At 39.0% G+C, this 21,634-nt stretch overlaps 1 protein-coding gene across 5 annotated transcripts; it reads right to left on the reverse strand.

Annotated features, from left to right (window-relative positions):
- Positions 1-315: 315 nt before the first annotated feature.
- On the reverse strand, positions 316-15,440 carry gata2a (GATA binding protein 2a). Of its 5 annotated transcripts, none has more exons than XM_026242495.1 (6): positions 15,191-15,440; positions 9,661-10,111; positions 7,738-8,310; positions 5,158-5,315; positions 2,361-2,486; positions 316-1,341 (listed from the first exon to the last, which is right to left on the reverse strand). In XM_026242495.1, exons 2-6 carry the CDS (start codon positions 9,884-9,886, stop codon positions 1,042-1,044), a joined length of 1,383 nt encoding a protein of 460 aa, XP_026098280.1. In that variant the 5' UTR covers positions 9,887-10,111; positions 15,191-15,440; the 3' UTR covers positions 316-1,041. The 5 variants fall into 5 exon arrangements, with proteins under 5 accessions (XP_026098280.1, XP_026098281.1, XP_026098278.1 ...); XM_026242496.1 differs by lacking the exon at positions 15,191-15,440 and adding an exon at positions 10,339-10,561 and having other exon boundaries at positions 5,158-5,303; XM_026242493.1 differs by lacking the exon at positions 15,191-15,440 and adding an exon at positions 10,339-10,561.
- Positions 15,441-21,634: the final 6,194 nt, after the last annotated feature.

Below are 21,634 nucleotides of genomic sequence, written 5' to 3' on the forward strand. Positions count from 1 at the left end.
GGAACAGCAGCGTATCCGAGCGCTTGGGTGTTTTTGTGTTTGGCCTTGTGCATGTTTTGGCATTTGCGTGCATTTCTCATGTTAAACTACAGTAACTGGTTGGAAATATGATGCCCTGGAATCGGAAACATAAATGATCAAACCAGCCTGTAGCTGCAGAAACGTCTCCGTTTGAGAAGACTGACTGTACTTTGATTTCACAAAACATTAGCAAGGAAGTACTCAGGGAAAGGATGAAGTATTAAAACTTTATTTCCTTTATTTGCGTAATGGAAAATGATAAAAACGTACAGCTCAGCAACATCACCTTGGCTAGGATAGGTCAGTGTTTTTTTTTTTTTTTTTTGTGTGTGTGTGTGTGTGTGTTTTTTTTTTTTATCAATAACAATCAAATAATATTTATTATATAACAATGTGTTCTGAGGAAAGCGAAATAAGAGATAAAGAGTGAAAATAAATTATCATAATAACAATAACTATAATAACAATTAACCTTTATAAACATTTCTTTGCTTGTACTGTATGTCGTATCCATAGAGTCCATTCAGAGGGAATCATGCCCGAGGGGGGGTGTTTTCCAGCATGTTAAGAGGGGATAAACTTAGTGGTCTTCTCTCTTTCTGTCTCTCTTTCTTTGACTCGTCAGAGAGAGTCCTTAACAAGACAGTTTCTGAGAAGGAATTGCCACACAGTGAATCTGCAAAGACACATCCTCTCTTTCAGGACAGTACCAAAGTGACTCAGTAAAACGTAACGAAAAGCTAAAAGCAAAGATAGCTCTCTCTCCCTCTGCTCTGTCTGTGAAGGTCCTCTGTGTCTAGAAGGGAGAGGTGCTTCTTAAACACGCAAACCGTCCTCTATACAAGCTGACGTGGTTGTTGATGAGATGACACCTTCCTTGCAGTGACCAAGCAGGAACGAACCCGAAACAAACCCCTTCGCGTCCCTCATCTGAGGAAGATTTCTTTACGGGAGGGGAGGGGGAGTATGGAGGAGCTAACGCGAAGCCCCTTTCAAGGGGATGCGAGCGAGCATGGGTCTTCAGTGAGGCTCGGCCCAGGCCGGAGAGCGGCTGGAATGGTGAGGGTGGCTGAATGTAGGGTGAATGGGAGTCGGTGTGGGCAGCATGTGTCCAGAATGGCTGAACGGTGGCAGGTGGCCCATGTGTGGCATGTGGCTTGCCAGAGCACTGGCACTGCCAAACGGAGAGGTCTTGTCCTGCATGCACTTGGAGAGCTCCTCGAAACACTCGCCAGATCGTTTACACCTCTTGGACTTGCTGGACATCTTTCGGTTGCGTGTTTGGATGCCCTCTTTTTTCATGGTCAGTGGCCTGTTGACCTATAAGAAAAGAGATAGTGTAGGTTAATGATGAGTGCAAAGGAAGTATAAAAAAATGATGGGGTTTTGATTCTTTTTAAATGTTTTTAAGTATATTAAATGAGAACAGTAATCAGGAAAACACATCAACAGTAGACTGTAAATTCTAATATTTATGTTACAATAAAAAAATAAAATAATAAAACTATGTTAAGATCATGTTCCCTGTAGATATTTTGTAAATTTCCTACCGTAAATATACCAAAAACTTAATTTCTGATTAGTAATACGCATTGCTAAGGACTGTGGTTTTCTCAATATTTAGATTTATTGCACCCTCAGATTCCAGATTTTCAAATAGGCTAGTTGTATCTCGGCCTGATATTGTCATATCCTATCCGTACATAAATGCAAAGCTTATTTAATCAGATTTCAGATTTTATATAAACCTTCATTTCATAAATAAAAAAGTATAACCTTCTATCCATGGCACCGAAAATGTTCTCTAAAATTATTTGCATAAATTACGCATTTATCAGATGTAGTATTTACACAAATTCTAGCCGACATCAAAGTGTATAATGTGGTCTTTTATGCTTTCAGGGTTGAATTTCAAACGACATCTAGACATCGAAAAAAAGCAATTCAGCAGCTCAGCTGTCACACAATTCCGTTTTTCTCTTTCCTCCTTTGTTTCGCTTGTTTCATTAAGGTGAAATGTATTTATTCGTCTGCTAAATAGATCGCAGCCAAGCTTAACATTAAAAAGGCTAGTTTCAGACAACTCCGAATTGATAGCCTATAACTGACGCCGTATCTTGAATAGCAGACCCGCCCTGCCGTCCCTCCTGGGAATAACGCCCTCCTCTGAAACAAAGCTGGATTAATCTAAAAAGAAAACGGTCAACGGGCTCTGTCTGACAGGGAAAGCCGGCTTTGCGTCCCCGGCCTCAGTCTTCCCTCTCCTCAATCGATACAAGCTGTCCGCCCACTTGACCACTTCGCTGTCACTCTCGGTGTCTGCAGCTCTTAATACTCACGTTGTGGAGTTTGTAGTAGAGCCCGCAGGCGTTGCACACCGGGTCACCGTTCCCGTTGCGCCGCCACAAAGTGGTCGTGGTTGTCTGGCAGTTCGCGCAGCAGGTGCCAGCTCGCCTCGCAGCAGACTGTAGACAAGAAAACACACACAAAATATATTCAATGCTGTGTAGCTACTAAATTAAAACATCCATTATCCAAAACGGCAGTGTAGCCTAGCCTTTGGCAATGTTAAAACTTAGGTTACAGCGTAATTCCGAATAGTAGCCTACACATTCCATGGATGAGCATATTATTCTGATTAGCCTATTGTGAGAAGAAGTTTCAAAGTTTCTCGACAACCGTAAAAAGCCCATATATGGCAACTGCATTATAGCTATTACTAGCTATTATTTTTACATATCATTTATTTTATTTTTTTACAGTAGCAGTCTCATTTTCACTGTCTTTATTTATTGTACCAAATGCAACTGTCGAATGGACTACATAACATATTTCCGTTCTATGATCCACACTGTAGCAATCAAGGGTTATGCTTTGGGTTGAAGTAAATTGATTCATGAAACGAATCTGATGTGGTGACGTATTCTGCATCAGACAGCATTTCAAAACTATCCCCAAAAACATTAAAGCAAACGCGGCCTGGACATATGTAATCTCTTACAGGGAGTCGCCTCCGTGTTTGGGTTAATTAAATATAGGCCAGCCTGTTCTGTGCATATCTAAACACGCTAAATTCAATTTTCCAATTTGACCTTGATTAGAAAAAACTGTGCCCGCTGAAACGGACCTGTATCTAATACATTCTGCCATATTTCGGTAAATTCATTAGACAGATCATTAATTTCAAACGTTTCGATTCCCCGCTCGCCTTGATGCCAAGAATCAAACGCGTTAGTGGGCGTGGCGACTGCAAAGCAGGGTCATCAATCCCCTGTTCGCTTTTTGTCCATTACGGATCAATTTTTCACACATAATGAGAAACATTTATAGGCATACAACGCAATTTCCCCGCAGTCCAACACATATAGCATTTGCAGTTTGTGTTCGTTAATTTCTATTGAGCTTTTGTAAAAAGATGATCTGAATAAAAAAAAAAATAAAATAAAAAACGCCGCTATGAATACAATTAAACAAAACGCAGACGACAACAAAAACACACACATTCCGATACTTCAACTCAGTGCCAGTCGAGCATGGCAAACAAGAGAGCAAAGAGTATAAATCCATTTATTTTCCAATCCCTGCCCCAGCCCCTTCACACATAGTCTCTGATAATCGCTTTACAGTAGATGTCACTCGGGCCTGCCGGGGCCAGAGAAAATTCAGCCGGGTTTGTTGAAGACGGAAACACCCGGGAGCCTGGCTTCCTTATCGGGCCCGGGCAGATATCCGGATAGGAAACAACTGGATGGCCTTTGAACAGCGCTCTGAAAACACTTCAGCCCAAAATGCAAAAGCATGGGCCAGCACACTGACTCCATGGAAAACCCTGTGGCCTTTTTTCACCATGAGAACATATAGAGAAAGACAGAAAGAAACTTAAGAGAGGAAAAAAAAAACTCAGCTATGCCTATGTTACACCTACCACTACTAAAAATAATACCAATCACCATAATAAGGAATTGTAATCTTAAAATTCACAGTTTAATTCCTCTTTGAATATGTCACTATATGTAATTCGGTAAAAGCTCATGGTTCCCCTGCTAGGCACTAAGTGTCTCTTTTACAACACTGGAAATAAGATTCCCACTTACGCTTGTATTTACACTCTGATGGTCACTTAGCCAAGTGAAAATTAAATTATGACACATGGCTGATAGAAAAAGACGGTCTCACTCAATTAAACTGCTTGTTGTGTCTCCAAAATGAATCTCTATAATAATATTACATCATGCTTTGAAAGACTGGAAAATGACTCAATGACAGAGTAAAGAGACAGGGGTAGAGATATAGAGTTTCAGGATAAAATAAGATTATTTGAATAAAAAAAAATAGATTGTATTCTTTGAATATGTAATTCTTTTTTGTTTTCTTAGAATCCTGTTGTTGAAATAAAAAACAGTCATCCTGTCCAGGTATTTCATTCTAACAAGATACTATTTATATTTAAATAAGAGCACAGAGGAGCCTCCTTTTACAAGCTGTCCATGAACCAAAGGAGATTAATAACCAAGGCTTAATTAAGTCTGACTTTTCACGCATCTTAATGGTTTCTCAAGAAAACAGCAAAATAATCTTGAAACTTTAGTTTTGCTTTTTGTCGGTCATCTCAATGCAAAGAGCCATTCAGATAAGACAGACAAAATCTGCTTTTAAACATTTCATCAAGATTAAATGAGATAGCCATGCTGCTAGCGATTTGGAAATGGAACCCAAATCATAAGCCAGCCACACAAAACAAAACCAATGGCATGTGGCTTTCTAAGCACCACCAGAAAAAAAAGCAGATCAAACTGCTAGATCTAAATGGATGCGCTCAGACAATAATGCGGCAACAGGTTTCTCTCAGTGTGGAGTGGTGATAATTGTAATGGCATGGGCATTGGTATCAGTGACAGTATCAGAACTAGAAGCAATAATGATAGCGGGAACAATGGCAATAGTAGCAGTATTGTAGCAGGCAGAGTAGGGGATCACCAGGGGGTGAGGGCGACAAACAATTCCAGGAAGATTATAGGGAAAATATCACTTTCCTGGAATTGTGCTCAGGCTTTCTGCTCAGTGCTCCTATTTAGCCCTCTTTCTCATGCATGTGTGTGGGGAACTGAAAGGATTTTGGAGGGCTCATCGACTCACCAGTCTGCGCTTTGGCTTGATAAGGGGTCGGTTCTGGCCGTTCATCTTGTGGTACAGGCCGCACGCGTTACAGAGGTAGTGGCCCGTTCCGTCCCGCCGCCACAGCGGGGTGGAGGTGGCTCCGCAGTTCACACATTCACGCCCCTCTGTGCAGAATTCAAGTGGAGGAAAAGCAAGGGAAATTTATATAATTAAGAGGTTCACACTCCATCTACAATACAGGAACACAGGGTCATGCAAAGGCACGGTCTGGGCAAAGAAAAACAACTCCCAAGTTAATTAGACAATATCTAACATGACATCCACACTGGAATCTCTCATCTGAGAGGGATGTATTACATAACTGATATCGGAATTTGTGAACGTGCATGTGTTAGTGGATGAAATAACATTTTTGTCACTGCGTGAGAAATGAGCAAGACAATATTTTTAAGAAAAGAAAGTGATTCAAATGTAAGTTGAATTCTATTCCATGCATCCCCACCCCTGTTTATCAGCCAGCTGTCCCGGCCTGTCCTATTCTCAGGTGTCATATCACAGTAAAGCACCCTAACCTGCTGGAAAGGGCCATGGGCTTTAATTCATATGCTCTTCTTCCTCACTCCCCTGAGCACCTCTCCATTATTCACATTATAATGTGGGATAGTCGCTGTCCCACCCTGACCAGAGAAAAGAATCCACCTGGCCAATGGATGCTTTTTCGTAGTTTATGTGATATGTTGTAAGTCAGTCATTTTCATTTAATTTTCTCTTTAGGCTTAACATGCTTACAAGTAGCCTATCACTCGCATTTTAAATGAAACTTGGTGCTGGGCATGTTAGGTGAAAACTTGCCTGCAAAAATGGTGAATAATTAGAGGAGATTCACTAATGCATATCTTATGAATTTTAAAATAAATACACTTTTTTTTTTCCGTCAGTGCTCAATCATGTTTGTAGGACTGATTTGATTGTTTACATTGAATCTCTTCAGGTAAAGAATGATGAAATGATGAAAACCAATTTACTATGAAGTTCGAAATGGTTCCATTCACCACTGCACAGTCAACCCTAACAATATTTTCAGAACAAAATATTTTCCATATCATAGGTTGGCTAAATAAATAAAAAGCACACATAAAATGTTAAAACAATGATAAGGGCATGTTTTGAATTTTTGAGGTTAATAATAAAAAACATAATATTTACTATACATTAATTTATGAAGCAACTTGTATTTACATAGCTATTATTTTAAATGTCATATAATAATAATTACACATAAGCAACATGTGTAATGTAACTGTAATGAAAAGTGTTTAAAAAATTGATCAAAATAAAGGTCTTCATTAGCAGTGCATCAGGCATCAGAGGTTGTGCATAAATAAGCACACAAACAGCAGGGTCCCGTCGCCTGTGAAGGCCTGTCCCGCCGGGGTTTTGTCAGTATTGGGGTCGTGGGAGGGCGGAGGGGGGAGTATGTCGTGATTTGTTCAGCTGAAGGTATACAGGATGTGACTGGAGCCAGCGCGTCGTGACTCCTAAACGTTTTAAGCGCAATAAGGGATACATTTTAAAAGAAAACACAGCGTGAGGCAACACGCAGCCCGCCAAATAAAATCATTCTTCAGGCCTAACCAAAAAAAAAAAAAAAAAAAAAAGAAAGAAAAAACATTTTGTGGTTATGTAGGAACCTGTTTTTTTTTTTTATTAAAGCCAAAGGTTCTGCGAAAGCACAATTTTCCACTTTTCATTAAGTTTTATTTGTCATTTTATGCTAACTTCTTTGTTTTTTGTTTCATCACAACACCTTTGATAGGCTTTAACGCATAGACTGGTAGGCCTGTTTATTCTCCTATGTTGACTGGATCCTTTGCAATATTTTATCATAATGTTAGACTATATATATAATTTCGGCAATTTTAACTGAATTATTTTGACCACTAATTAAATTCAGCGTGGTCGAAAAACGCAACAGCCTAAGCCTAAAATATGTTGTAACTTTTAAAAGTATTGATAATAAGTTGAAGTTAAAAATATCGATGTATGTGGAGCAGTAGTGTTTAGAATTATCTTTGGTTTACAGTTTATGCTAGATAAACACTTTGTATTGGGAATATGACGCCTTCGAATTGTGATGCATTTTGGTGTGGTATTTTTTTAAGAGCTACTGAAACTTGTGCTTGTCATAATTTAAAAATTGCGATGTAGAGTGGCCTCGAGGGAGATTGCTAAAATGGCAGTTGAATTCATCCAATTACACAAACAATAAAATAAAAATAAAAAAATAAAAAAACATGGAAAATTAAAACGTGTCTGAGAAAAAATAAATAAAATAAAGATAATGGACAATGGATATTTCAAGGCCAGAACATTTTTCAGGATGTCTAGTATTTGGCTACATACAATTAGCCTATTATTATTTTATTTTTTTAATAATTACACGAAATCCTAGCAAAGCCTAGGCTATATTCATGTTTTGTATTGATGTTACATTTCGTCAGCTGATATATAATGCTTTTTAAAATGCTCCCTAGACCAATGTTTCTCTAAACATGCCTATCTAGGCTTCTCTAGAGCTCTAGAGCTAATGAAACTCACCTGAGCACGACCTCGTCTTGCTTTTGCATTTAGGTGTGAAGCTTGAAGCGGATCCACTGAGGAGGGAACCGGGATGAAACAGACCGCCGCCGTACTCGTGTGGCGCGGGAAGAGAGTACGTTGGGTAGGTTGGGATGGGATGGTGCGTGGACGATGTTTGGGCGCTCATAGCCAGGCTTCCCCGAAGAGGACTACATCCCTCCATTTTCATCCCGTCAGCGATGGACACTTGGTACTTGATGGACTCCTTTTCATCCATTCTTATAGTGGTGGAAGTCGGAGAAGAAGGGCCGGGGTCCGGAGAGACGTCTTTCGGTGGGGTTGGGGGGAAGTTGTAGAGGGGATGTGGACTGGAGTGAGTTGCGGATGTGAGGGAGGAGACGGGAGCGGTGCTGGAGCTGCTGCTGCACGGGTAGCCGGCGCTGGCGGGGTGCAGGCCGGGTTTGCTGAAGTGACTGACCGCCCAGGCGTTGTGGTGAGCGGCGGAGAGCGCTGCCTTCCCGCTGTCCAGCCAAGGAATCCCGGGACTGTGTATGAGGTGTGGCCGGCAGACCTGACTTCCCGTGAGACGAGCTGAGAAAAACAAGAAAGAAACGAACATAAAGTTCTATCCGAAATGAAAATTACCAACATAATGTCTATTTCCTACACTATTTAAGCCGAGACAGTTTGTAGGCTATCAAAGAACAAAATGTCTAATGTTCACTTCTCACCTGTTGACTCCGTACTCGAATAATACAAACTTGACATTGAGATCAAATAAACTTAAATATCAGTTATGCAACACACACAAACCCGCGGTTGAGGATTTAGGCTACCCTTTTAGTTGAAACTGCACGCGAGCACTTGAAATATATTTTCCTTCGCCCCGACGTGATTTTTCCAACAAGAAACAGACGTAAATTCTGCTGAGAAAACGACAGACGATAACTTTTGAACGAAGACTACAGCCTGTGGTTCGCACAAATAACACACTTGAACTAAGAAGTACATCGGGAATTTTTCGTTTTGATTTGGCATCCGGGAAGTGCCTTGATCCCCCTCTCTCTCCCTGACACGAACTTCCCTTTCCTCATCAAGTCATTCGCTGGACATTTTCTTTTTCTTCTTATCTTTACATTTCAACACACACCTCAAGGAGATGACAGTTCACGCCGCAGAGAAGAAATCCGATAGCTAACATTTCTGACACATTTTTGTCATCCCTTTTCTCGGCTAATTTGTCTCTTTCAGACACACAGTCCTACCCACAGCTAATACAGTTTTGTGCAAAACAACAACAAGAACATTGACATCAGCATATCTTTAGTGAAGTATCGAGACTTTCGGTATTTAAGTCCTGTATTTAGGCCGCACTACGTTTCACTTCAAAGCCCGTGAAAGTAAAAGTCATCGAAATCTTTCACGCACAACACGGTTGTAGCCTATAAAAGATTTCGTTTTACATAGCCAGCTGATTCCAAATAACGTCAATGATTTCATGTTTTTTATTTATTGCACTTTTTAAGCACAAACGTTGTCAACAAAATGTTGAACAAAATGTGTCTTTTGCCATAAAAGTGGACAAGATTTTATACTGATGTTAAAAAATATAAATAAATATATATATATATATATATATATATATATATATATATATATATATATATATATATATATATATATATATAACAATATGCATACTATTTCACACAGATTCACAAATAAGTTCACATTTAGCACTTAAATCGCCTATTAAATAAATAAACAAGTTACCTAGGCTATTACGTAATTTATAAACCTTTTTTTCATGATAAATGTAGCCTAATGTGTAAATGAAATATGTCTAGGAAACTGCATAATGACATATGTATAAAATACATATATTCTGCCATCAAAATATCATATGTAGCCTGCTAAATTTGACGTAGAAAAGCATCTTACCGTGAGCTTGTCCGTATGATACTCTCGCCCGAGAATTGGAGTAGTACGGGTTCCCCTGCGAGTCCAAGTGATTCAAGAACACATCCACCTCGTCCGGGGGCAGAAGAGGGGCCATGGGCTCCATGTAATTGTGTGTAAGCCCGTGATGATGGGACTCTGGGTGCTGGCCGTTGAGTACCGCATGATGATGGGCCATCCATCGAGACTGATCGGCCGCGACCTCCATGTCTAAATTGTCCGAACTTCGAAAATGTCTCGTGGAGTTTTCTAGATGTCTGCTGGAAAACTATCGGACGCTAACAGACCCAGGAGCACCAAAATGGTCCTTTAGATTGTTAAAATATGTGTCGTGAGCTTACTGCTTCAGTCGGTGATGCACTGTTCACTTTTTGCACATGCCCATGTGAAATTGGGGTCCTGCTTCTTTGCGTTCAACAATGCTTGGGAACACCTGTAAGAGAATAACAAACAGATGCATCTCAGTTTTTGTTTTTTGTTTTTTACGTTTAATAGCTATTGCAAGACTTAAAGATCTAAAGACATTTATAAGAGCTAACTTCATAGAATAGATAGATTAACTTTATCGAAATATGGGTTGCTACCTGTAAAACTAAGTCGCTGCGTTACAGGCTCAAGCATACGCAGTTTTAAAGAACTATCGAAAAGTAGGCTACTCACGGCGCAAAGTAGCATTTCAGCACTGCAAATCCTCAGTTTATTTTCCCCGTGTTATTCACGTACAAAGAACGTTAATCCTCAAGATGTCTGCTGACATTCGTAATTTGCCACTGGTTTAAATTGTCCACAGCTCAATTGTTAAACTCGCTCTAAAAAAAACTGTGCGGCTGTCCGAAGCGGAGAGAAGTCTCATTAATGAATTGCGCCTGTGTACTGTCGGATCTGGCGCCAGTAGATTCCATATCTTACGAACATGGGCGGGGTCACGGGCTGGCAGTGATGGCTCTGTTAACCAATAGCAGATCGCGCTGACTGTCATTGGCTCGGACATCTGCTTTGCGAACTGCCACGGCGACTCTCGGCCTAGTGCTCCACATCCAGAGAGCTGAGAGACTCATAATTCAGCAGAGCAATTTAATGAAATCTTTCTTTAGAGCTTCACATTGGTGATGTGTGATAATGTTGTCTTTTTTACTCAGAGAGCAGAATTACCTGAAATTAATAATGTAGCATTAATGTGAGGTCTTATAGCCTACTTCATCAGAGAGTTTATGCAGACAAAAATATTTAAAATTATTGTATACGCAACTAAATTGTAGATCAGGCTTTTATAGAATAAAAGCAGGCTAATAGAAGTATTATTAAGGTGCCGATCAGCAATGACTTTAATTTTCTCTATTGATACATACAAATATTCATTGCAGGTATCATAAACTTTTGTTAAAGAATATATTAATGCGATTAGGACCTGTTGCCTGACCATTAACATTGGCTTAATTCAACAAAACGTGTATCATCATGAGATATGTGCCTAAAGCAAACTAACATAAGTCTTGGCACCTCAGGCATTAATTGGGGAGGAGTATTTTATGGTCTCTAAATTGGGGGGCTTTTGTTCTCGCGCGTCTAATTGTTTTAAATTAGTTGTCACCACATTCTTCTTGTGAAAACACTGTCTTTGTATGCTGTTTCAAGCGATCAAACGTCACTTTACATATTAATAGCGGGCCCGTCTCTCGGTGGAGCCGACAGGTCGCATGGGCAGGTCCAAATAGAGCCGATTGGCGGCCATTAGGGCAGCTTCGTTGATTCTTGCTTACAATTATCTCGTGGCAAAACAAGCAGCAGGCTCGCCCACCGCAGGCAGAAAGACAGAGCGTCGCCAATTAGCTTGATAAGCGTTTAGATAAACCGTGGATGCAGGTTAGAAGACTTCATTTGAATTTAGGGTTTATAGATTTCATCTCTCAACGTTAAATTAGCTATTTTTTTATCCCATTCAGTCAAAAACACGTTTTAAATGTGTTTGGAATTCATGCAGCTGAAACTCCAAAAAAAAAATTAAACAAATAAAAATAATAATAATAATAAAATAAAATAAATAAAAAACATATAACATATAAAATCCCATTGACTGTTTCTAAACGAATAGCATTATAATATATTGAAGATACAGAAACGTGCTCCACTGGACAGCTGCTTCTCACCTTTGCTAGCTCTGTGGCCTCAAACTGCTTGTAGCAACGCTTTGTGTATATTAATTATTCATTTGGCTTGTCTGGATCAATCAAAGAGAACACAAGATAAACTTGTTTACCAGGGTGCTCCAGCTCGTTCATCACTATCATTCGAGAAAGACACTGTTTTGATCCCTTTTGCTTCCTTAATGGAATAACATTTTTACACCAAGAAGCAGTTTTCAGATGAGACATTGCGTTTTAACTCGATTTTGAAATAATTGTGGTGTCTATGGGATAATAAGTATTTATTATTATTATTATTATTATTATTATTATTATTATTATTATTATTATTATTATTATCATTATTATTATCATTATTATTATTTAAAGCAGGAGTTTTAGTCTGTGTGCTCTTTTCTGAAGCAACAATGATTGACAGGCAATAACTGGAGCGCGAGCTCGGAGCCCCTACCGGCCGCCACTCTGACGCCATGCCTTGACGTCACAGTATCTCGGTAAAGGAGCTAGAATGTACCAGCATGGAAGACTTGTGAGGTATTTTGTATTTAAATAAATGTATGCATTTAGCAGACATTGCATTCAGGCTAACAGTTTTTACCTAACATGTGTTCCTTGGGAATCGAACCAACAACCTTTCGCACCATATTTTCACCGTATTTTCAGTTGCATCAAAAAAAAAAAAAAAAATACAATATATACCTATATATATATATATATATATATATATATATATATATATATATATATATATATATATATATATATATATATATATATATATATATATATATATATATATATATTTATATATATAATACACAAATCTGTTGGTTTTATAATCAATTTAGGCACCAATGAACATAACTTCAATATCAGATGCTTAAATCTTAAATTTTTAACACACTGGATTCTGGCCTGAGGCCCTACACAGCACAAAAAGCCCTGGCAGCCTGAAACCGACAAATTAGAGTGTACAGGATAATATGATGCTTAGTTTTGCAATGTAATGATCCATTTTACACACAGTCTTATGATTCTAAAGGTGCAATAGCAGATTATGCAGACATAAATGGAAGTTGATATAAACTTAAAGAGTCTAAAATGGCCTCTTTGTCATAACTGCTTTATCACAGACTGAGTGCTGTGCTACTGCATAATCAAAAATAATAGGCTATACAAAAAGACTCTTTAGAAGGCGACTTGAGGCTGCTCTAAATATTATGTTAAACGCAGTGGCATATAAAAGAGGTGTGACACTCCTCAGTCATTAGCAGGATATTAAAGTGCAAAATAAATAAACAAAATATAAAAGTACATTATAATATTTAACATATTGAAATATATGAAAATGTTATATTTTATGATCAATTATGAATTGTCAATTATGTTAATTTCTGTGCAGCATTAAACCGCAGGTTGCGCAGATATTTATTATATATTATATATTTATTTATTATATACTGTGTGTTTTTTCTAGCTACCTTTAGCCATGTCATCTCAACCAGTTTTAACACTGATAACGACCCTTGGTTTAAATCACCTGAGGCTAAATATTCTTAAGAGAATACCTGAACTAATTACCTGTGGTAATCCAGTTGCGCTCAATGTTAAAACAAAAGATTTTGGGACTTAGCATCTAGGCTTGGAGTTATTACCCCAGTCTTAGGACTCTAACTTACCCTTCTTTAAACGTGTGTGTGTGTGTGTGTGTGTGTCCAGTTTCAGACTTTATTTCTTATGTAACGCAAGTTGGTTTGTCCACCATGTGTGACTGTGACGACGACAATGACATCATGTTTGTGATGTCAACTTAATTCGCTTTAAATTAATTGCATAAAAAATAATGGAGAGCGCTGGAAACAAGCTCAGCGAAAATGGAGCCAATCATTCCCTTAATTAACAGGTGCCGTGAAATGGCTTTGCCCGTTCGTTCCCTCGCCCCGCATTTATCATTCTCCGTGGGGTTAAAAGAGGACAGGAGGGGGCAGAGAGCGCCGCAGAAGGGTTTGTGAAGATAAGCAGGCACTGGATATAGGGGGAATGACACAGACCAGCTGAAGCGGTATTGTCCTTTACTCACGGGTAATTAGATTGTGACAGGACACTCGGGGGCAGACACAAGCACAGGCAAAGTCACAAGCCTCCTGTCCTCTGCTGAAGCATGGATAACAGGGATTGAAAGCAAAGCCTTTCACCCTCTTTTCATTTCATGCAACAATCCACATTATTTTGCAGCAAAGTCTCATATTTGTGCATGCGTTTTATAGCAGTATTAAACGATGCCTCTAGCTGCGTTTGTTCTTATAGCTACGTGCCGCGTTTTGTCTTGTGCGACTTATGGGTAAAGTTCTTATTCTGAGTGATAGCGTTAGTTTAGTCGGAAAATGATCCTCCTGTGGCAGTCATAAATCTGAAGGGTGATGACAGCGCGCCCGCCCTCCTTTTGTGCTTGACAGCTCTTGAAGTCAATGATTTAAATAAACAGCACAGGTGGACTAATGCAAGCGTCCTTGGGGCATTCCAGAAAACTCAGCTAACACACATCACATTCGCTTTCACAATTATAACCATTAAAAATAAATAAATAAATAAATCGTTACGCTCGTTTGAAATTGGCAGACAGCCATGTGCATGCTACGATTTTTGTATGCCAAGGTTATATTTGCTCAACATCAAAACTGTATCCTCACAATCACAAATTTCAGCTAGGATTAAGCCTTCAATTTTCTATATTGTATTTTGCATGCGCATTATTTAATATAGCCTGAGTCGTAAAATTGTATTCGTTTCATTAATAATTATGTTGTGTATTACAGGATAACAGTGTAAATGATTGCATTTGGATTTTAACTTGTTTACAAAGATACACATGGGCATTGTTAGGATATGTTAGTTATAAATTAAAATAAGTTAATCATAATTTTACAAATAATACCATATACTACTATTAGCTCATGTGAACATAAAAATGTGAAAATGAAGACGTGTGACAATCTCTATCGATTTAGTATTTTCTATTAAATGCCTGCGGTCGTACAAATAATGGATTTAGTAAAACAATATGACGTAGCTTTAAACAACAATTTTTATAGCCTATATAATATAGGATATTTAATGTATTTATTATTATTCAGGCATTCTAAATGCATTGTCTTTTGTTTTATTATAACCCATTTTAAACTGCAAACTACAATAATTATTTAGATTTAAAATGAAATTAAACGCAACCCTAAAACAGCATAATTAGCCCGTTTTGGATTTATAGTTCTCTATATGAATACATCTCTAAATAGCGTGAATAATCTTTGGGGTTTACTCGACTTCACGCTTGCTGTGTCGAATGATAGCCTGCGCAAAACGCGTCTTACCAGAGTGTATGATTGGGCTCTCTCCTCTTGACATTTCGCAGAGAAATGTGTCCTGGGGCCAATTCCGTGTGGCACCGTCTTTGGAGGAAAAGTAGCGGTGATTCGCTGTGCTCTGCGCTCCGCTGAGGCTCGATCTGGGCACAGTCTTCTCTAGCTGGCGATGGCAACCTTTCCAGACACTCAAGAGTCTTTCCAGAATGCTTTCGCTGTTTCTTCAGTGACTTACGGCGTGGTGTAGTCTCTCTCTCTCTCTCTCTCTCTCTCTCTCTCTCTCTCTCTCTCTCTCTCTCTCTCTCTCTCTCCCTCTCTCTGGAAACAGCGAAACTTGAGGCACAAAAGTAGGGCTGCTGCAACGTCGCCGTGCGTCAGCCAATCTAGTCTTCCGGGTCGTGCTTTGATGATTAAAAGCTGTGCTGAAGCTGTTATGTGTGGTGTTCACACTCGTATAATTATGAAACAAGACCCAGTTGCTAAAGGCTTTGCGCATAGCTCTTAACATTTTGACTTTCACATATGCAAACAATGCGGTGCGGATTTGCACCTAACACTGTCACTCTTATGGGTTTGGCAGACTTAATTTCAGAAATTTGATATGATATTACATGGGATTGCAGGAAAGATTGTGAATGCTAACCCCATCATACTAGTACAGTAGACCGATGCATTTGTATATTAATTATTGCAGTTCTCATTTAATCACTGTGATGTTGCAGATGTGTGCTTGAATGTGTGAATATGCAAATCTTTACTTTTAATATGAGACGCCTTTAGGATTCCCATCCTAATGAATTCCATCCCTCCTTGATCTTGTCTTTAATAAGTTGCGACGTTGTGGTCGACCTTGCCTTCCCAGCCAGTTTTAACTCTCTCTCTCACATAACACCAACTTTTAAAACATGCAAAGCCTCGGTAAATCTCTGGCACGAGACCGTGGGCTCGCGTGCAGAGGCTCAGGCAGGGCAGGTGCAGCTCCAGCCTCTCGCGCCCGGCTTCCCCCAAGAGTGCACGCGCACAATGAGAGCGCGAGAGGAGTGAACTCTGACAGAATTAATTGCATTATGTAGTATGATCAAAATAACAATGTCCAATGCCAGCTATTGTTTTGCATTCATTCAAGAGAACACGAGCGGTGAACGATTCAAGTCAGTCAAATCACTCTTGGCTGCTACATAGCAGGCCTTTAGGATGATAAAAATCAAAATTCTACGAAATCCTTGGTTTCCCCTTTGTCTTGCACTTATATTGTAAAGATGGAATAACAGATTTTGTTTAAAAAAAAAAAAGACAAGTAGGCCCATTGGCTACGCATTTTCTGGCAAGTGCACCTTGGATGAATCGCTTTGTATTTGTGTTCATCGGTTGCTATTTGAGTGCATTTGGTTATCAATCCTATCATTTTGTGAGGATCATGTCATCATGACATGAGTTGGCATGTCTTTTCATAGCCAACTTAATCATATCTTATTACAAGAGAATATTCCTGATACAGGCTGTTTCTTACATTTGTCACGGCGAATCACGTCATTTTGGAGGAATCCTTTCTAGATGCTCTACCTTAAGTTTAATTTGCAAAATTATAAAATGTAAGTTTTTGTCCGCCTCATGCAACTTTTTGCGCCTAGACAAACAGGTGTCCATTGCACCATGAGATGTAAAACTCTTAATAAAAATTTGAAGATGTAGCATAAATGCCGAGTAAAATAAAGGACGAGTGTGATATTGCTCCTTTAAAATCCTTTCTAAACCATTTAAATCGAAAACAAAGAAAAACCATATAATTAAGAGCAGTATTCTGACTGTCACAATTAACTAAACATAATTTCTAACATGTTTTTGTTGCTATTACAAAACACAAATATTTTTGATTATAAATAAATACGGATTTAGCACATGCGGATTTATTAGAGATCTTATTAATGCATCTTTTGTCATGTTAAAGCGTTGAGAGCAGTAGGTGCAGGGTTTACAGAAGCTGTGCAATCTGTACAGAAGAAGATGCTCACTCATGATGCGTGCGAGATAAGCGCTTATCAGTCTCGAGCTTGCATCTCCAGCGCATAAAAAAAAATCCTACTTTAGACTAATAAAGGCGACTGCTTAAGGCGCCTGCTCCTTTCCAGCAGCACACTGTGGCAGACACGGTGACATTTCCATTTGACGCTGTCCATCAAAGACGCAGCGGAGCCGCGCATAGTCACTGCGTCAAAGTGCGCTCGAGAATCCGACTCATTTTACCCCGACTGCCTTTTCATTAATGCCAAACAATGAATGGCAAAGCCAGAAATGTTTATGTTAGATAACGCATTTATTCCACACTTTCACAAAACATGTTGCTTTTGTGTTATCAAATTATTTGTTATGGTTTGTTTCTATTTTTAATATTTCCCCCATTTCTTTCTTTTATTATCATAATTTGTATTACTTTTTTTATTTAAAGGGCTCTAAAGTTATTATTTATATATGCATGCATCAGATGCCAGGGCCCTCTCCTTCCGATTATTACCGGGGGTAATATTTCATCGGCGCGAGGCAATCTTTGTTCTTTGTGAAGATAATAAATGGCCTAATCGTTATCAGCTTACCGCTGGAGGTGTCAGGACCGAGCGAGGCTGGAAACAGGGTCTAAAACGGCGCTGAATAAATTGGTGTTTCTTATCTCTCTCCCCCAGATTATCACCGCCTTTTCAAACCGCCACAACAAATACATTCAATGCATCTAAAGCATCATTTGAGGGGGAAGATCGCAGGGGTGATAGAGACAGATAGGCTACCCGAAGGAGAAATATTTACACATTTAACGTGCTCGGGCCAATATTAGCTGGGGGTTTGAGCGAGTTTATTGGACGGGCCGAGGTACACGCGCTTAACATATCAATGCAGCCAGAATCATTCATATTGTAGCGCTACTGTTGATAAGTATCTGCGTGATTATTCTGTCTTGTCATTAGATCTGTTACGTGTTGAATTAGTTGGGAAATTAGCTCGTTTCATCCAAACACTTGTTTTGCCTTCTTTATCCGGGGGATATCAGCAGTATCGTTACCCACCTTTTCTGCACGTCTTTCTTATGGGAAATAAAATCAATAGTCCTATAAATTAAATTGGAAGACAGAAAGCTGAAAACACTCGGGCCTGGATACAGCGCTTTGCAATAACCTAGCTACTGTGTAAATTAGCAATTACGAAAAAGCAATAAGAGGAGGATTTAAATTTACAATAGGCTACGTATAAATACAATCATATAAATAGCATGTCAAAATATATATTTGTTTTATGGGAGTCTCTTATTTTAAAGACAATTTAAAAAAGCAATATTGGCCCTTTAAAATATCTCTAGGCCTTTAGTCAGAAATCATTTTGATTCAGTGGAAATGCCTCTCATCAGTAGATCTAGAGTTATCTCCAGGAGTACAGCTGTAACTGGATATCAGCCCTTCCATTAGGCTTTATAGCAGCGCTCAACTCGTTTCATCTCTAATGAACGCTTAAGTTAATTCCATTAAAACGCTCGTCCTGAAAAGTGTAGACGTCATGCATGTAAATAATAATAATAATAATAAAAACCAGTTAAAATTTATTTTAATTTTCTCCACGCTGACAAAAGACACACAAACACAAAACTGCACCGACTAAAACCACTGCCTTGATGTTTTCAAAGTAAATTGAAAATGGCGCCAAAGTGTATTAAATTAAAAAAGTTGAAAATCCGTCAAATTTACAGGCGTCATTGTTCCACTGATTGCTATAACGTTGCTATAATAAACATAACATATGTTTTACACATGTTAATGAGAGAGTGAGTCTTACTAATTGCCTTTGTCATCACATAGGATATTTAGGCCTATATTATTGTTGTTGTTGAATTTGAAAGCCAATTCAGATCCAATTCAGTAGGTCACCTCTGCTTTGAGACTCTGTGCTATATTGTTTTATTTAATGAACAACTGGGCATTTCATTAATGGGAGGCGGAAGTGATCATTTCTAGTTTGGAGAAGATGCTGGACTCTGTTGAGAGGCCCATTCTGCGCTCAAGAATGGTTTGCTTTGCTTAAACGTGCTCGAAGTGAATTTTGTTATTTTAGAGAAAAGAGACAGGTTTCCATTTACCATAGAGAGGGGAACGCTGTGCACGTGAGTGACACTTATGACAAAAAGCGCCTTTTCCCAATATATACAAACTCCCGTTTTAATAAAGCGGCATCTTCACGGGCGCGCGCTCTCTGATGGTCTCCACGGCGACGCAGATAAGGGAGCAGCAGTTTTCCATATCTGCCCCAGAGTCTATTATACCCCAGGATTAGCTCGTTTTCCGAAAAGGTCAGACACAAAGTCATGAAACCTGGTATTTTCGCCCTTTCTGCGGGTCCCTGCATATTCATTCGCATTACATTCGCTCCTCTGTCATTACATTTAGTTAATTTCATCAGGATAATGGCTTTTTTTTTTTTTTGAGTTGAGTGGAAACTGAGTAAGAAAAACCTGTCTACATCGCCCGTTTTGTGTTGAGAAAAATAAGTAGCTCGCAGTGAACGGAATGACTGATTATAGACATCGAACCGTTTTGCTTTGTGATATAGTGACCTCTAGCGGTCAGAGCGCAGTGTGTTCAGCTCCCCAATACTTCTGAGGGGACAGGATGCTAGGGGTGTAGTAATTAGGGTGGAATGGTTAAAACAAAAGCTTGAGAGGGTGTGTGTGTGTGTGTCTATATATATCAAAACTCATAGAATTATTTGCACTCTGTAGATGGACTAATATTGTAAAAACCGGCAGTGAATTTAACCACGAATGAGAAACGTAAACTTAGGAGCGGAAATCCATGTGTAGCCTACACTTTGTAAATCAAACACAAATAAAAGAGAGAAAGATAGGGAGCGCGAGGCACATTTCATGGATGGAATGTCCCAGGTGGGAATCCCAATAGCTGCAGAGGAAGTGTGCTGAGTTTTGGCAGGAAGAGGGCGCTGGGAGGGGTGGTCCTGACTGAGGAGGGGGGAGTTTCCTGATATTCCTCTTAACTGGCTCCAGCTCGTGGGTTTTCTTCCCTTCCCGGACCGTCCACCCTCCATACTGCTTGTCCAGTTCACTCTCAGCACAGCGTTCCTGTCTGCACCCTGCCCTAAAACATCATCCTTCCAAAATCACTCCCTACAGTCTCCCGTCATTCCCTTTCCAGTGATCTATGTTCAGTTACGAGCCCGTATTCTCTCTTATAATGACCTCTTTATAGAGCTACAAGCAATGCACTGATTTTGTCAATGTGTACCTTTAAATAATGCATGTAAACCCAATAACTCATTTATTTTTAATTTGCGACTGATGACATTAAATGAAGAGCAAATGATAATAACCTAATAACCTCTTGTCTTTCAGAACTCCATGTTTGCTGTACTTGTTTATAATGTTATAATAATAATTTAACCCCTAAGTTAGTGGTTGCATATATGTCTATAAAATAATGTGTGGAGCAGAACCAAGCCTCTCCGAGACACAGAAAACAGTGGATCAAGAGCTGCTGGTGTGTAAAACAACACAATGCTGCACTGCACTCTGCAACCAGCAGTAGGCTACGTGTTTATTTCAATTAAATTACTGCCATTTGGCAATTTCAGATTTGTTTCAGTCAATCATGCAGCCCTAGTATTACCTTTCTCATCAAATTTTTACAGTTATTTATTTTCTTAAAGTGTGTTGCTCTGCGAAATTGGGTGAATTCCATTCATTTCAGTCTGAAACCATGCGATTGGGAGTTTTACACAAGGGTTTTTTCGGCTACACATTTTAAGGTGTCCTTGTTACAGTGTAATTATATATATATATAAGTACTGATTAATGTACTTATAATTGTGATAAACTGGCAGACACTATTTAAACTGAACTGAGCTGGATGATGACATCACTGAACTCAGTGATGAACTGCCTTTAACTGAAAAAATTAGTGTTTACTATTGCCATTTTGCATTATTGACACTAGTTTTCAAATTAATGCTGCACAGTTGCTTTGAGACAATCTCTATTGTTTAGTGCTATATAAATAACGGTGACTTGACTTGTATGGTTAGGAGTAGGGTTTGGTTTAGGGATACTTGCATGTAATTGTGCATAGTTAATTGTTATTATATTAGTAGGCTAAGTGTATGGACTACTGATTTGTCCTTTGTGGGATTATGTTCAAGCTGGTTTGAAAGCGGCTTCTCTGTGAGCAGTGCTTCATACTTCACTATACTACTGACAATGGAAAATTTACTATTTGTTGCCCCATGGAAATTAGGCAAAATGTGACCATACCTTTACTCTTAGTCTCCTCATTCTTCTCATATTTTGTTTTTCTTTCTCCTCAGCAACTTTAGGGGAAGCACCTAAAAAATAGCGTGCCTCTTGCCTCGTTGTTTCATAGGCTGGTCAAGAAGCATGTAAAATAGTTTATTTCATGGTATTTTGGG

This window comes from Carassius auratus, unplaced genomic scaffold (genome assembly GCF_003368295.1).
Source record: "Carassius auratus strain Wakin unplaced genomic scaffold, ASM336829v1 scaf_tig00001591, whole genome shotgun sequence".
Taxonomy (NCBI): domain Eukaryota; kingdom Metazoa; phylum Chordata; class Actinopteri; order Cypriniformes; family Cyprinidae; genus Carassius; species Carassius auratus.

What these genes read in the sequence shown, in the direction of transcription:
- gata2a (XM_026242495.1), bottom strand. Translation starts at nt 9,886, where the DNA reads ATGGAGGTCGCGGCCGATCAGTCTCGATGGATGGCCCATCATCATGCG. An exon ending in CAAGACGAGGTCGTGCTCAG is followed by an intron (nt 5,316 to 7,737) that starts GTGAGTTTCATT and finishes TTCCTCCACTTG; the next exon opens with AATTCTGCACAGAGGGGCGT. An exon ending in TCTACTACAAACTCCACAAC is followed by an intron (nt 1,342 to 2,360) that starts GTGAGTATTAAG and finishes CTTTTCTTATAG; the next exon opens with GTCAACAGGCCACTGACCAT.